This window comes from Paramormyrops kingsleyae, chromosome 24, assembly GCF_048594095.1.
Source record: "Paramormyrops kingsleyae isolate MSU_618 chromosome 24, PKINGS_0.4, whole genome shotgun sequence".
Taxonomy (NCBI): Eukaryota; Metazoa; Chordata; class Actinopteri; order Osteoglossiformes; family Mormyridae; genus Paramormyrops; species Paramormyrops kingsleyae.
In genome coordinates, this window is record NC_132820.1 from 8,785,943 (window position 1) to 8,802,315 (window position 16,373).

Genomic DNA, 16,373 nt, shown 5'->3' on the forward strand with positions numbered 1-16,373 from the left:
AAGCTTTTAAATGGGGTGAGGTGGGTCAGTGTGCAGCGAAATGCAAGGTGTATGGGTGCAAAAGAGCAAGACAGACAGAGCCCCAGAGTACCTGAAGAAGTAGCGAGAGGGGCGTTGGCCTGCAAATTATTACAAATAATTGCAAATTCCTGCAATTATCCAGCAGCAGATTTCTACAGACGCAGAGGGAGGAGCTTAATGGAGGACAGGCAACAAGTTAGGAGTGGGCCTCCTCTTCCTCGCTCAACTCTCGCTTTAATCGCCTGGGCATGCAGCCCTTCTCTTTGAATCTTCTAGTACCCCCGACGACCGCCCACGTGCAAACTGGAGAGAACTGAGCGTGCCATGCATCTTAGGACGATGTTTGAAGCGGCAAAGTCTGGAAGCCACTGGCCTGTAGTGAAGCCATATCTTCTCAAACTTACCTTTTTAGTTTTTAGGTAAGGCGTCTGGAATTAAATTAGGCATGCGTCAGACTGAAGTCCATTAGGGGTATTAATTATTGCAGAGAAGAGACTAGAAACTTCTTTTACCTTCTACTCTCGCTACCCCTCATAAGCTTCTGTCAGAATGGATATAGATATTATATCACCTGTAAATATGATATGCTGCATTACGATCATCTCCAGAGTGATACTGCGCGGAACGGAGGCTCAAGACAGCACTTCCTTTGTACTCAAAAGTGTTTACTTTGAGACACTGAAAATTGCATTGTGCACATAATGGTGTAGGAGACTGGCTGAATTAGAGACTTTTCAGGACAGGGTGGGGCAGGTTTAGAAGGAGGAGGGGAAGAAGACGGACTAATGCAACATGAAAAACAGGATTTAGAAAAAGGCAAAAATGCGTTATTTGTTTGTGAAAGGATGTACAGTAGATCAGCTAACTACAGGACAGTATTGGGCAATGTGTCGTATCAGTTTCTCCGTGGTTCCAGGGTTTCAGTTTAGCATCCGATCCCAGCTCTGGGGGTTAGGGTTAGGGTTAGGCTTAGGGTTAGGCTTAGGCTACACATATTCCTTCTGTACCTGTCAAATTCGTCTGGGTGCCCCAGTTTCCTCTCTGGTTTCAAAAATGTTCAGGTGACTCCAGACGTATAGCGCGTGAATTCGCGCGTGTGGCAAAGTGCAACCATTCGCCACGCGTATGAACGGTGTTTCATCCAGGCAAAAAACCCAACCGACAAGGGCCTTTCAGGACCGGCACTGGACATGCTGTATAGCTGACAAGCACTTACAGGCAAGATCTGCTGAAAGCATCGCGGACTGTTTGTTACTGTACCGTGGCTTTTGTGGTCTACCCAACGTTAATCCCCGTGACTCACGGTTGACCCTAAATAGCAAACGATGGAAATGAGCCAACCACGTTCAGACCAGAAGGTGGCTGGGCTGCCAGAGGTCAGGCAGTTACAGGCCACCGAGAGCAAAGATGCTTGGGTTGGTTGATAGTTCGGGGAGCGCTCTATCATTGGATTTCAGGACCATGAGGTCCCCAACGTTACCCCAACCTTTGGCCATATTGCTCAGCAACCAAGCTGTTTAGAACAACACTTAGCTGGTGTTAATGATTGTTGCCATGACGAACAAATCCTATAGAAACATAGTACAATAATAGATTATCAGCCCATCGTCATCAATTCCCATTCCTGTTGACCTAAGTTCATAGTTTCTAAGATTTCAAACAATCTTCCGCTCATTCAGTTTTCTTATTCATGTTATTTAGTTATTCTCCCTTCTGCCTAGTGAAAAAAAATCCATAACGACACGTTCCAGCTTCCCTGCGTCACTGGCTCCTGCCAGGCATCACACCTGTTCTCTGCGGTGCCTTATCATACCACCATTAATGCCCTTGGGCAAAAAATGTTGCTGTTGTCAAGAAGCAGCTGTTACCCACTTGAGCAGGGTGTTAAAACTAACGTAAACTGTTCTAGCAAATATCCAACTATATATATAAAATCCTTTATTGGCCATTGCACTAGTACAGGTACATAGGAACTCGTCTCTTCGCCTACCCCATCTTGGTCTTCAGAGCGTAGAGGTGACAGTGCAGGGTCAAGCATCATGTGGAGCCCCTGCAGCTGGAAGTTGAAGGCCTTGCTCATGGGCCCACAGACATGTGACTGTTCTATAGAGGCCAGGGCTCAAAGCGGCGACTTTTCAATCACAGGCACAGGGGCCGAACTGTTCAGAGACAGAAAATGCTTTGATAATTAGTTTTGCCACTTGTGTTATGATTGATAATTATATAAAAGTTCCTTTAATTGGTGGAACTCTGCTTTTGATATTGGAAATAAAACTGGCAATTCTGAGGGGGGTGAGCTAGCTAGTGAGATATGTGGACTGCGTTTACCTTAGCAAAGCTTCCATTAGCTTAACAATGTACTGATTAGCAAACTGGCTACAGTGACTAACTTCACTGCCATTTCATCTGGAATGCAGATTTTTTATTAGTAACCAGGACGAGAGAGAGGTAGATCCGGTTGCCGCAGAGATATCAAAAAAAAACAAGCCTTCAGAATAAGAGTACATCTGCCCTGAGAACTGTGATCGCTAAGAACCCGCTACAGTGGGAACAGAAAGGCAAAGAAAGAAAGATGAAGGGAATAATGGAATTGTAAATACTGTAAGATTGTGTGATTTAGCAGTAAAACTTAATATTCTACCTTTTATTAGCTCTCTACAACCCTCAAGGAATCATCCCATTCTGTACCTCATTTGATCTGTGAGAATCCACTCTACACCTCTGATTTCACTTAATCGGAAGACGGATAGTTTGTGATATTAATTATGTGCATTTACAGACACTCCTCTACTTACAAACTTTCAACTTACGAACTTTCAGACATACGACCGAAGAGGACTGCAAATCCAAATTGTGTTCATTGGGCTCCCGTTTCCGGTCCGCAACATATTTTTTTTTTCTGCGCGCCAGTTCCGCCTAGTATGACTTCTGGCCGCTACTCCCGCCACACATCAGCGTAGCGTGCGTACTCCCAGCATCCCAGGTCTTTGTACTTACGTAAACCCTTAAAATGATGTTGAATAATGACTTACGAACATTTCAAGTTATGAACGGCTGTTCGGAACATAACTCATTCGTAAGTAGATGAGCGTCTGTATTTTAGTTTAGGGGTTTTGATCGTGGCATCAGACGCCATCTGGTGGTCTGTAAAGCTGTTGCAAAGGTCTGCTCTAGTTGCCCTGATCAGAGTCAAAAATATTCAAGCGGGACCACGCCAGAACAGTTATAGTATCCGTCCCTCGGTCCTTAGTTATTAGTTACTTGTGTAATCATGCGTTAGTGGTATGGGATCCATAATTCTTTCGTCTGGTGTAAGGGAGGTTGAAATGCCCTTATTTAAGATGCAGACTACGAAAATGTATGAAAACCCACAAAAAAGTGCAAATGCAAATAGTAAAAACGGCAAAAATGCTTCCGCCCAACCATACTCATCTTTAACATTGTGATGTCTTTCATTAGAACCCCCCAAGTTTCATAAACTTTTACATTCGTAAACATATTGAGGTTAACACTACGACAGCTCGTGAAAAAAGCTTATAAGTATATTTTATATAATTACAGCTACGAATTTTGAAAGTATAGCTGGAGTAATTAAAAAGTAAAACATAGGATATAATAAAATATGCTTAAATGTGGCAGAAAAAATATCAAGGTTTCTGATACTCATCGTGTAATGTCGCCATCTGATGGTGAGGCTTTAGATCAGCATTACAATTTTGTTAGACGCCACGGTTTGTTTTACCCGGCATAACTCAATCGCAAATTCGCAACTCAGAGTAGGCCTACAATCTAGGCCCTAGTTAACTGGAAGGATGACATCATCTTGCGCGAAAAAATCGTAGCACATCTCCTCGTTAGTATAGTGGTGAGTATCCCCGCCTGTCACGCGGGAGACCGGGGTTCGATTCCCCGACGGGGAGGCTGGTTATTTTTTTTTTTTTGTGAGTCGGGGGGGCGGATTTTGCTGGTCCCGACAAGGGACAATCCATTGTAATGAAATCAGTGACTGCAATCTAAAAACTAAAATGGTCAAATGTATATTGTTTATATACTTATTAAGGTTTGGGCTGGGTAGGGGGTTAAGGTTGTCGTACCATGGGATTAGGATTTTGCTTATAGAAATGAATGTGAGTTGCCAACTTTGGTCAGCTGGCTGCTGTGAGACTTTAAATTCGATTAATTAAGTCCGCACCCGTATTTACATGTGTGGAAGAGTTTTATTACTTTGTAAATAGTCTTTTTATGTCGCTAATTTTATGTTTATAATGGAATTATATAGATTTCCCATAAGATTTCTTACTTGAGCGTCAGAATCAGGAAGCGTGAGTGTCATGAGTGCGTGAGAGTTGGCAACCCTGTGAGTGGACCGTCCCCATAAAGATATGAATACAAATTTTGTGTGTGTGGAACTGCGGGTTAAAACTCTACCTATAACTGGAAAATTGCTAATATATCTGTGTGTCTCTTAAGACAGCAAGATGGGATATGCAAAGAATTGAATTGTCATTGTACTTGCATTCTGTACAATAATAAAGACTTTGAACAGGAACTATTGAGGACATATTTAATTTCAGATAACAGCAACAAAAGAACAAGAATAATACAATGTATTTAAATTATAGAAAAACGAACACTTCGTAGTCAGAAAATCAATGTCACGGAAAACCTTCTCATTATAACTTTACAAAGCACATTTATATAGTAGGCCTATGTCAAATACATTGTAATCTAGTCCGTTCGCGGTTTGCGGTATTTATCATTTATGACTAAATGAGAAGTGTTGTGGTTCATATAATTATGGAATATATCTTTAGCGCGGTTGACAGCTGTAATCCAGCCAAGTAAACCAGAACTCATCCTGAAACTTTCTAAGAACAACAATAGGCTACATCGCGTATACACATGCAATAATAAGTGCGTAAAGTATTTTACATGCAGTTGGGGTCTCTTTAAATATGACTTCTAAGAGTCATATAATTAAAACACGTAACAGATATGTGACCAGGTCTAAAAAAATATGCTCCAAAATCTTGATTTCACATGCGAAAGACCTGTCGGAGACAATTTGAGCAATTACATAATTATAACTTTATAATTTTATTATATTATAATTTCTTGGTAGGCCTCCTCCAAAGAAGCTTTTATCGAAAAGTAGAATATATTATTGAATGTATTTTAATATATCGATAAAACAACAAGGAAATATAAAACAACAAATATTAAAAACAGCAGCAAAGTCCTAATATGAAACTACAAGGACGAACCAACGTCTAACGACACTATCCGTAGTTTATAATAAATAATCTGTAATTGTCATCCAAACGTTAAAACGACATTGACAAGGCTAGTGCATTAGAAAAAAAAAGCCCGGAAAAAAAAAAACAAAAAACAAACACACGTTGCACAGCGTGTGGTGCAGGAAACTGCTGATGGAGTGCATAACAGCTGGCAAGACAGCATTAAAAACGGATTAAATGTCTCCGTCCCGCTGCTCGGTCGCGTGGTGTACAACATTCCCCACGAGCGGTTGTTTTGATTCCTGTTACACAGAAAGCTGTAGGCATAGGGTAACGAGAATGCATTCGTAGTGAATCAGAACATAATCTTACACTGAGAACATATTAATCCAGCACTAGATCGTATAGTAAACTGCATTTTATCCTTTTCCGCTGATAATTTCATTACGTCGCTAAGGTAAGAATTTAGCTTCCGTTTTTGGTTTCTTACAATAACTTGTTGAGTATCAATTAGTTATTTAGAAGCTACTGTTGAGAAATTGGCTCTGTTTAGTTATTCATAGATTTCTGTTGTTCTGATGCCGTCTTTTCCTGTACCTCACTACATTGGTTCATCATTCTGTACACATCAGGTTTTTCGACGACTGTCCATTCGTAAACTTGTCAACGTGTTTGCAGCGTTTTCAGGAGTCTTTTCACAGCTGCTTATTCTAGGATCGCATTTGTTTATATCTATTAATCCGAACGGCTTAAAATCCGTGACACATTCGCGGGCACAGGCACGTAGGCACGCATACATACCGGGTGCGCCGGCCTCTTCGTAAGGGATTCCTCCGTTGTGGTTCTGGTTCCCGTGCTTCCAGGCACCCCTGTGCATCTCTTCAGATGTTTTCCTGGTCGGTGGGGTTTTGCATGGAGGCTCAGGTGCCTGGTCAGCGCTCGCCTGAGGAGATGGTGACCAACACTCTGATGCTGGAGCTGGGCGCGCTGCTGAAACGGGCGGACCGCCTCCACCAGGAGCGTGGCACTGATGCCCGGCGGCGTCGCTCAAGTGTCGACTACAGTTGGCTGGCCACGCCACACCAGAAGCCGCCTTACGAGCCCAGCCCTGGGGAACTGCTGGAGCTGCATAGCCTGTGCACCAAGATCCGCCCCTCGCAATGCGGCCCTGTCATTCTCAGGTGGGGATCTGTGGGAGATCAGGCAAGATCCATCTACCAGCACAGGGCCAGTTAAGTCTTGATGGGTCCATTGATCCGCTAGCCAGTTATGCTGGTCTGCGTTGTGGGTGTCTGGTACTGATCATGGGCAAGACAGGACAGAAAGCTGGGGTACACCCTGGACGGGATGCCAGTCCATCACAGGGCACAGGGCAGGGGACACCCTGGACGGGATGCCAGTCCATCACAGGATACATACACAAATACTCACACACAAAATAGCATATTGCCATGCCTGTTCAAGGATGCTAGTTAACAAGACTGCATGTCTTCGGACTATAGTACGAAACCAGCGTGACGTGGACAAAACATGCAAACTCCACATACATAGAGAAAAGGTGGGATTTGAGCCCTCAGCTCTGGAGGTTCTGAGGCAACAATGCTTTACATTTACATATTGGGTATTGCTGAAGTGATTCAAGTATAGCTAATGGTACAGTATGACTCAAGTGAATATGGGTAGGGTTGCTATCATTTTCTTTTGTTGACTGACTAATTGATGAGATGGTTGAGGGGTTCAGACTACCTGTGGGCTGACATCGTTCATCCTTGTCCCCATCCCTCCAGGCTCAGGAAGTTGGTGGCAGAGCTCGAGCCAGACGCCCAGGAGGTGCCGCGCATCCTGCGCATGATTCTGTTGGACTGTGTGGAAGAGGAGGAGCAGAGCAAGGACCAAGAGGAGCCGGCGGCAGGCTGCTTGGAGAAGCGGCGCAGCAAGAGCTTGTCCTTCGTCACCCTCCGCTCCCGCTTCCTGGGAGGAGCCTTGGGGGGGTCATGCTCGTGCCAGCCGCGAGAGGCAAGGCTGTGGCCCGGCGAAGATGACGACGGGGGTGGCCCACATTTTAGTGTGGGCTGGAAGACCCGGCGTGTGAGGAGCATGCCTGAGATGAGCCCCGTGGAGCAGACCACACAGAGCTGAACGAGAAATGCAGGAGAAGGAGGGAGAGTAGAAGTGGGAGCAGGAAGTCGGGACCTTTGAGACCATTTAGGGCAAAGTAGGATGGGGAGCCCAGGGAACACACACTCTGAACTGGGTTATAGAGCTACGAAACATCCAGACTAGCCCAACCTTCTCAAGAATGCACACTGACACCACACAAAAGGTACGACCGTGTACAGATAGAAGTATATTCCAAGCAGATTTTCCATGGGGATACCAAAACATGATCTTCCGATCTAGTTACTCCATAACTGATTATCTAGTACAGGGTCATGTTGACTCTGAGCCTGCCCTGAGAGGACAAGGCAGGGGACAGCCTGGGCAGGATGCGGTCTAGTTAACGTACTCTGTGAAATACATGTAATGAGCATAGTAGCTTTTTGCAAAAATAAACAACATTTTCCATTAAATGTCCCCATTACTCTGATTGGTCTTTGAAAGGAGTCCAGAGGTCCTCTCGTGAGCGGCAGGACTTTCAAGGTTGGAGTCGTCGCATTTCCTGCAATATGTGTCCTTTACACTCCAGGAAACACTGTTCTCTTGGTAATGCTGCTCGCCCGCGCACATCAGCACAGACTTGCCGCTGGCCTGGTGGCTGGGGTTCAGCCACCCACCACGTCCCTTATGGATGCCTCCCTCTTCTCGTTCTGCCACCATTGGCATTTGGTGTGTCTCGGTGTTACGCCGAGTACGGGCAGGAAGTACTCGGCTGGTCCGGGCTCAACAGCGACTGCGGGAGTCACTGGGTTTAGGCTAACGCAGTTATTGCTGACACTGCGGAATCGAAATAAACATACCATACCACAAACCATAACTCATGGAAGTAGGATCCAGTTACTTGCAGGACGTTCAGGTGGTGCTACTCACTGTATGCTAAGCGGAGATCATCTGATCACGTTGCATAACCTGTGCTTTGCCTTGGTCGAAGAGCCAAAGATAGCAGGGTTGTAATAGGCTTTGAGACACCAGCGAGACACCGACTTTGCATTTGTATCTCGTTCCACAGGATTCTGGGTAGTCTCAATGTGAAACAAGCCACTAGACTTATACTGGCACCGTGTTGATGTTCACAGTGTCACAGTATCTTGCAAGTGCTGAAATTGTGACAAGTCAAAATCACGTGACACACAACATCAACTGCGTAGAAAGATTCAATGTCAAGGCTTTAATTACTTTTTGGGTCCTTGAACAAAAGGATTTTTTTTTTTTAAATAAAATAATTCCAGAAACACATAGTGTGACAAGCAGTCATAATAGTATCAGCAGTAATTACTAGAATTACAAAATGCATTAAACCTTAAAGAATGTCTTCATCCTGAAGACAGAATTCCGACTGAAAACGTTACAGAATGTGTTCCCTGGCAGCACAGAGACTGGGAGTGGTCAGGAGGTCTTGCTGATCACAGACTAGCGTCTGTAGCTATCGATGTGTGCAATGGGATGCAACATGACAAATTCCAAGACAATCACACTCTTTATACGGCTACCAACAGTGCCCAGCTCTGGTCCTTGGTAGTATTTTGCTCAGTTTTAGCTAGCTATTAATCATACTGGTAAGTTGCCTTGCTGAGTTTCATATAGATGCCAACTGAAAGGTTTCCTGAAAGATTCAGTCCTCTAGACCTCAAGAACCAGGCTGGGCCGTTCAGGAGTACAAGGAACATTATCAGGAAGCTCTCTTTTGGTGGTATCCAGTGCCAATTCCAGGCAAAGTATAGATCTGTATAAGACTCCCGGTGAAACGGGTGGCTTACTTTGAAAGATTGCTCTGTGTGTCATGAGACTAGATGTCACTAGCCCTGTTCCTGAAAAGCCTTCGGTCCCGTCTATTTTATGTGCTCCCGATTTCACGGCTTCTGGAAGGAGACACTGCGAGCGAAACCCATACCTTGGTTCAGAGAACCAAGGAGACCAGCACCTGAATACAAATGCTTGGGTTGTGTCATAAAAATGTTTTGGTCGCAATACCTGACTAACTTTTTAATGTCCATCAATAGGTTGGTTATAGTTGAAGAGGTTTGGGTGAATTAAAAACACTGCGAACCATGACTTCTCAGGAACAAGCTGACCGATTCATGGCTGGTTGTGCAAATGTGCCCTGAGAGGTTCAGTTTTAGCACTTAAAAGATACTGAATATTACGTTGTTCAGTGGTGATATTAGATGATGGAATTGTAATATACCAGTAATTTTTGGGTACTTCGAATACTAATAAAACCCCAAAGGATCTACAGACAGGCAGTAGCTAAGAAGAGCAGATATTTAAATTTAGAGAGGAAACTTTCCATCAATATGTTTAGAGGACCATCAACATATGAACGACGTTAAGCCATTCTGTGTAATGGTCCCAATAAAAAGCATAACCATTAATATATTCACACTGACATAACATGAATTATCTGGCAAAATCAGGCATGAATCATACAAGAAGGAATCTCAGCGCTATCTTTGGCCAGAAACAATGGGTCTGATACAAAACTTCACGAAACAGCCCACATTTGATTGTTTCTGGTTTGATGAACCACAGCAGAACGCTGGAAGAATAAGGCAGAGATGGGGCACACCTTCACACCTGCCCAGGACCAAAGGAGAGGAAACCGCGACAGAGGAACCTTTAATACTGAACCCATAAAGGCAAACACTGTCTCAGAAGGTATCTCTTTAAGAAATCTAAGAAAGGTCTTACTCTTAGAGAACAAAAAAAAAAAAAAAAAAAAATATATATATATATATATAATAATAATAATAATAATAATAATAATAATTCGGTGGTTGCTCTCTCTCTGATCATAATTCATAATTCATTACAATGTAATAAACAGGAAGAACCTGCAAGTCTTGGTTCACAGTTGGGCAGATTGACTATTAGCATCAAGGTGTGAAGTATGAAGGTTTTGGGCTGGAAGGGAGGATCTCAATGTTGGCAGTGATAAGGGGCAGTGTGAACGAAGATGATGCCAAGGCAGCCCTGGCTGACAGACCCACCTCCTCCCCCAACACACCTGACCACCTGGTTCTGCATGAAGAACTGAGTCCATCTCTTGGTACCAATTCCTCCCAGTCTTCCACGTCTTCCACTCAGGCGAGGAAGACAACAAAGATGATGAAGAAGATGATGAGGATGAGGAAGATTTTTATCATCATCCAGCGGTTGGAGGAGACCGACTGGAAGTACTTGAGGATCTCGCCGTGGGCGGCGTCCACGTTCAGCTGGGTGTCCTCCACGTTCGCATCGATTCTGGAGGGTGGGTTGAGACAAATGCATGAACAACTCAGACCTTCAGAAGGTCCATAGCTATGCGGTTGTACCTACACTGCCTATTACCTGTGCACTGTCTCCTCTTGCTCCTTCACCATGTGGGCAAGCTGCTGGAAGATCGAGCCCAGCTCCACAATGGTGGACTCGATGTTCTGCATGGTGTCTGCTCGGTCCTGGATGTAGGACTCCTGAAAACACCAACAGCGTTGACACAGGATATGTATGTTTAGCAGATATGAAGGACCAACACATGTCACCAGTAGTATCTCTTTACTACCACTGAGTATGGCTGTAGCAGTACATGTATTCAGTTCATCACTTTTAGTTTGCAGAAAGAAACAAATTAATACATCTACTGACAGAGGCACAGATGTAAATTAACATTGTGCTTAAGTAGCAGTTTCTGGATTTGCATTTTTCCTGAGTATTTGAAGTTGCTGCAACTTAAATGTTCACTTCACCACCTTTCTGAGTCAAATAATGATCAAATAATCTAATAAAACAAGTCAGTTCTACCATTAAGCTTAAGGAAAATGATCTTAATAAAAACACACATTTAAAAAAAACATGTCATCGTATTTTATTGCTGTGAACTCTTGCTGCAGCACTAAGGGTGAACTGGAAAATTTGGCACATGGCATGACAGGCACAGGAGAAGGAAATCCGGACGAGGGAAGAGATTTGGCATGACAGCTCTACTGTCAGTTTATGTTGCGCTGCCGAACGGATAGCTCATGGGAGTTTTACTTAAAAATACTCTGAGGGCAGAAAAAAATGATTGGTTCAGAGAGAGAGAACCAATCAGATTGTAGAGCAGGCGGGCCCAAGACATCTGATTGAAATTACATTTGTTATAAATGTTGTGAAGTGTATTGAATTGTGACCTGAGTGTATTGTTACAGCCCTACACCTGAGCATCGGATTACACAATTCTGGGTAAAAACTGAATCACGATTTTTTTCCACTCAGAATTCAGATCGAGACTTACTCTCACAATTCCTGAGCAATATCTTTCTCTTTCTTTTTATTATTATTATTCTCATCATCATTTAGCCATTTTCTGTAGTGGTGCATGAGGAATTTCGTTTGTTTAAAAAGTGACTGGCCCGTGACATGTTTGTAATTAATAATTAAATCTGGCCCGTAGGCCTAGATCAACCTTTCTTTTTCTGTAGAACAAACAAGTAGTGTAGTGTTGAGCTTGCCGGCGCAGTTTCACAAAATTTCCTGAATAAAAAGAAAATATCCGCCTATCCTCTCGCGGCACGATTTTCTTTATTGTGATGCATTGTAAAAGGATATTAAAAGGATATTAAAAGGATATTTCACTTTTGGTGCGAGTTGGTTGGAGTTAATGCTGGTTACAATCAGTAATTTGGGAAAATTTATCGGTTTCCCAATAAATTACATCAGCACTGGAGTGCTGATAAGACTGAGACCATCTGTCAGAACTCAGATATGGTCCTGCAAACACATCCAACGTGCTAACTTGTTTCTGTCATTATCATCATCATCCGAGGGTGTGTATCACTGACCCCACACCTACGTTAGCACCATCTCTGCCACTCACCTGTTCGTTGACCAGCTGAAGCTGATGGTTGGCGCGGGAATCCATCTCTATGGAGACGTCTGCAGGCTTCTTTGGCTCATCTTGCATCAACAGAGAACCATCTGAATGGTTGCGAAAGGCACAAAGCACAGCGATTAGCATAGTGTCACTAATTTCCCTGCTGGTAACCGTTAGCGTGATCGCTCACTGTGCTCTTACCGAAGTTCCTAGCGTGCACGGTTGCCGTAGAAACTGGGGCATTCGAGAACTGCTCCCTACGACTTCGCTGCTGTTTAAGGTTCTGCGGGCACAGTGGTCAAGGTTAGGCCCTGAAATGTGTTAGTCCAGCCTTTCCAGGACATTCATGGAAGCTGTTAGGAAGGCCCAGAGTGTCTTACCTCTGTTCTCACCTCCAGGACCGATTTGAAGTCATTTGACATACATGCCAGTTTCGACTACAGAGCAATAAAGGCAAAAAGAGGCTTTCAATATCAAAAGCATCAATTCCAATAAGATAATGCAGCAAAACTTCTAAGAAACATGTGGAAATCGTTCATCCTTGATGTAGACAGAAGGTGATATAGAAATAGTGGGCTGTAAACAGATATGGATGCAGCTGTCCTGACCTGCAGGGAGACGACGACGGTGTTGGAGTGAGTCTGGAGATGCTTGCCATTTTGGCTGCCCCGAGAGCGAATCAGCTCCTGCAGATGGGCTATCTGCTTATTCAGGCTACTGATGTCCTGCAGATTGAGGGGTGGGCAAGCATGGTGAACACACAGCCAGAAAGAACCGGAAAGCGCGGCGGAACTGCCCGTGGCCGCAGCATACAGTTCTCTCTCACCTGCCGGATGATGTAAGTGAGCTCTTCGATCTCAACTGCTTTGTCATCAAACAGTGATTTCCTCTTGGCCACTGGGCAAAAATAGTAGAATGCATTTTCGTATTAACAGTGTCACTCTTAAACTAAATCATAATTTGCTGATTTAAAACCACCATCAGCTCTGAGATCACAAATCTTACACATTGTGAGTTTTTCCAATTTGGCAAATGTGTTACTGAGGTCTCTCCCGATTTTCCTGCGAAGACAAAGGAAGACAGAGCGCTTCTTATAAATCAGCCCAGCAGATGCTGAGACTCCACAGGGAGCGCAGAGTCATAACTGCAAGCTACCTGTTATTTAGCATTTGAAAACGAAATGCTACCATTCTACTGCTAACAGAAACAGCATGAAGACGAGGGACACAAATATGGAGACTCACTTCGCCATAAGAGTGAAGTCACTGCGTTGCCTGAGAGGACTGTGACCTGGTTTGTTGGCCTGGAACCCATTCTGAACAGGGGAATGGAAAAGACAGAATGATGATCGTCCTTAAGGCACGTACTTATAAAATCACCAAAAGATGCACAACAAATCAAATGGTGCAGTTTCTGTCTGACTCCTTTAGACGTGCAACAAGGCTAACTTCCCTCCCTAAATAAGCTACATTATGTATGATTTCAGCTAGCATCCTGTGCAGGGCATACGCTAACAAGGTGCCCCATGTTGCCTGCTCCAGACCCCCCACAACCCTGACCAGAATAAGCGACTGTATAGCAGTGTGTCGCAGGTGTATAAAATTTCGCCGGCATTAATCTTGTTACGTGTGCAATGACAATAAAAACATTCATCCATCTATCCATCCATTTTCTGAAACCGCCTGTCCTATTCAGTGTCGCGGGGGGGGGGGTGATTCTTCAGTTGATTCTTCATTTTAAATTCAAAACATTCTATCACCTCTAAAGTATTACCTTGGACAAACATTTCTTCCAGGTTTTTATTAAATAAAAAAACAAAGGACCGCAACTTAATAATATTAATCAAGACGGAATGTACTAAATCTTAACTGCCAAATAGCAAGCCACATTTACGGGATCCTAAGTTATCCCTCAAATTAAGTTCCATAACGTTCACACCCTGAGATGCAAATCCTAATCCTGTAGGTCTGACGTAAAAAGGCTACCTCTACACTGTGTCGCTACTGTTCACGTCCCAATTTACTTACTTGCTGACTCTGGATAGACTTGCAAGCGGACAAGAACTCCTGCGTCCGATCTCGGCAAGACATTCTGCTCGTGTCCACGGGTGGGAGGGACAGGGATGGTGCAGCCACAGCAGGGGACACAAAAGCCGGTTCTGGCTGGTCGCTCAGCAGCGTTTGAGTCTGGGAAGGGCCGAAGTATGCCCCCTGCTGGCTACTTTTAGAACCGTGGCGACGACGTGCGTTCATGGGAGCTATGACACATCACCTGCCAGGTATGGAAAACATCCCCAATTTCTTAGAATACATATTAACTGCAAACACACCTAAACAGTAGAGAAAGAATCAACCCAGTCCCTCTGCTTACTATTACCGTTTCTGTCACAGAGGACCACAACATTCTAGAATAACAAGTGGCACTCAAATTTGGTCTTAATCTACTTATAGTACACATTTATTACACCTAACCACTAGCTAAAGGATATAAATTTAATTTAAGCCGAAAAGAAATGAATGTGAACCTAAAAACACCAATTATCAAAGTTTAAATCATCACGGCTCAACACAGATGGGTTTCAAAACGAGCGTACTTGATTAACAGGTCACATTTAAATTTATTCAACATTTAAATTTCTCTTATTGTTGTTCAAATACAAACCTATTATGACTAATCGATGCTATCTGACAAGGATCAAGAGAATTTCTGTCTCCTAAGTACGTAATCAAGCGTTTCTCCTAGCTACCAGTAGAGCGCCAAATATCCATATTTATTTATTCTTTTAAAACATACGACTTAAGAAAAACTTACCAGTCATCGCTATTATAAATTGTAAACGACTGTTATCTCGTACAATTTCTCTATTATTTTTATTCCAATTTGCTTCACCGAGCGATTAGGTCAATCCGGAAGTCCTATACCTAGAACACCGCCTTTTTCATTAAAACTCGGCAGAAGAGCACGAGAAGCCCGTTAGCGCGCTTTCCTATTGGTCTACATACACGTGACCCTTCACCTACGGCACCCTTTCCAGGAGTCTGATTGGGCGAATTACACGTCAATCACGTTACATGGCGACTCGTCAGCAGCAGTACGAGACGTCAAAACAAGTTCAGTATAATCTTAAAGATTTGTCCAAATGTGAAGTAGAATAACGATTAAACTATTTCATTTGAAAAATGAAGCGTCAATGCAGTGCAAGAAACCAAACAGCCATACTGTTACCGTTTTAAAACTGCGTGAGTCGGCCAAAAGCCTTTTGACATAAAACAATACAACTAAAACAAAATGAAACCTTTACAACCATTTGCGATTGGAACCGACACGTCACCATTTCTGCTGATATAACAAATGTGTGCTACCTGCAATTAAAACTCTTCTTTTCTGATGGTTTCTCTTCAGAAGCCTTCCCCAACCTTAGTATTGCGTTCTTGATCCGGGTAACTGCGCAAACGCCGACGTAACGCCACGTATCACCGCTTCACTGTATTTAAACGCTAGGCATCCTACTTCTCAGTTTCACTTCTGATGTTAAATCATGTGACTGTTATTGTATTGGAGAAATATTTTGGGAATAGGTAGTTATTTCTTACATCATTACCATTCTTATGAACTATATTGTATTTGCAAAAGTATTTTTTAGATTTCCACTATAGACCAAACAAATAGGGTAGGGAGAAAAGTGTAGCATAGATCGAGTAAAGATGAGCAAGATTTCATTCATAATTCCTGTAATGCAACACAGAGTTGAACTGAACTGAAATCAGCTGCATGTATAACTTTAATCAGTGACAAGTACAAAAAAGCTACTAATTGTTTTTTAAACAAACATATACCTTTAGGAAACATCCAAGAAATCAATAACTTTACAAAAACATTTAAGTACAAACTCAAAGTGACTGTACATCCAGATAACAATAAAAAGAACCAGAACCTGAAACATAACACACAACCAAGAACTTTGCAGTTTATTATCATAAAGAAATTAAAGCAGTAACTAATCCTTGACAGTCACTGGTATTTTTTCGCATTTTCTTTCAGCTCACTCTCTTGCAAGCTAGCAGCTTCATCTGTGAATGAAACATATTTGCACATCAGTGTAATCCAGTGCTTATATTTCGCTCAAGTAA

The 16,373-nt window shown here is 43.1% G+C and overlaps 2 protein-coding genes and 1 non-coding gene across 6 annotated transcripts; 2 read left to right on the plus strand and 1 right to left on the minus strand.

Moving 5' to 3' along the window:
- Positions 1–3,705: 3,705 nt before the first annotated feature.
- LOC111835141 (protein RD3-like) lies at positions 3,706–7,806 on the plus strand. Of its 3 annotated transcripts, none has more exons than XM_023795129.2 (3): positions 3,706–3,886; positions 6,144–6,439; positions 7,046–7,806. In XM_023795129.2, the coding sequence occupies exons 2-3, from the start codon at positions 6,144–6,146 to the stop codon at positions 7,395–7,397; spliced, it is 648 nt and encodes a 215-aa protein (XP_023650897.1). In that variant the 5' UTR covers positions 3,706–3,886; the 3' UTR covers positions 7,398–7,806. The 3 variants fall into 3 exon arrangements, with proteins under 3 accessions (XP_023650897.1, XP_023650895.1, XP_023650896.1); XM_023795127.2 differs by lacking the exon at positions 3,706–3,886 and adding an exon at positions 5,192–5,715 and having other exon boundaries at positions 6,122–6,439; XM_023795128.2 differs by lacking the exon at positions 3,706–3,886 and adding an exon at positions 5,193–5,715.
- Positions 3,870–3,941, plus strand: trnad-guc (transfer RNA aspartic acid (anticodon GUC)). Its single transcript has one exon. It is a non-coding gene; the product is annotated as a tRNA-Asp (tRNA).
- A 750-nt stretch (positions 7,807–8,556) lies between the features above and the next one.
- On the minus strand, positions 8,557–15,736 carry LOC111835140 (syntaxin-5-like). Of its 2 annotated transcripts, none has more exons than XM_023795126.2 (11): positions 15,606–15,736; positions 14,271–14,514; positions 13,488–13,558; positions 13,249–13,304; positions 13,070–13,140; positions 12,852–12,968; positions 12,624–12,680; positions 12,445–12,526; positions 12,247–12,347; positions 10,743–10,864; positions 8,557–10,655 (listed from the first exon to the last, which is right to left on the minus strand). In XM_023795126.2, exons 2-11 carry the CDS (start codon positions 14,493–14,495, stop codon positions 10,496–10,498), a joined length of 1,062 nt encoding a protein of 353 aa, XP_023650894.1. In that variant the 5' UTR covers positions 14,496–14,514; positions 15,606–15,736; the 3' UTR covers positions 8,557–10,495. The 2 variants fall into 2 exon arrangements, with proteins under 2 accessions (XP_023650894.1, XP_023650891.1); XM_023795123.2 differs by lacking the exon at positions 15,606–15,736 and adding an exon at positions 15,055–15,209.
- Positions 15,737–16,373: the final 637 nt, after the last annotated feature.

What these genes read in the sequence shown, in the direction of transcription:
- LOC111835141 (XM_023795129.2), top strand. Translation starts at nt 6,144, where the DNA reads ATGTTTTCCTGGTCGGTGGGGTTTTGCATGGAGGCTCAGGTGCCTGGT. An exon ending in TGCGGCCCTGTCATTCTCAG is followed by an intron (nt 6,440 to 7,045) that starts GTGGGGATCTGT and finishes CCATCCCTCCAG; the next exon opens with GCTCAGGAAGTTGGTGGCAG.
- LOC111835140 (XM_023795126.2), bottom strand. Translation starts at nt 14,495, where the DNA reads ATGAACGCACGTCGTCGCCACGGTTCTAAAAGTAGCCAGCAGGGGGCA. An exon ending in CGTGCACGCTAGGAACTTCG is followed by an intron (nt 12,348 to 12,444) that starts GTAAGAGCACAG and finishes GCAACCATTCAG; the next exon opens with ATGGTTCTCTGTTGATGCAA. An exon ending in TTCAGCTGGTCAACGAACAG is followed by an intron (nt 10,865 to 12,246) that starts GTGAGTGGCAGA and finishes TGGTGTTTTCAG; the next exon opens with GAGTCCTACATCCAGGACCG.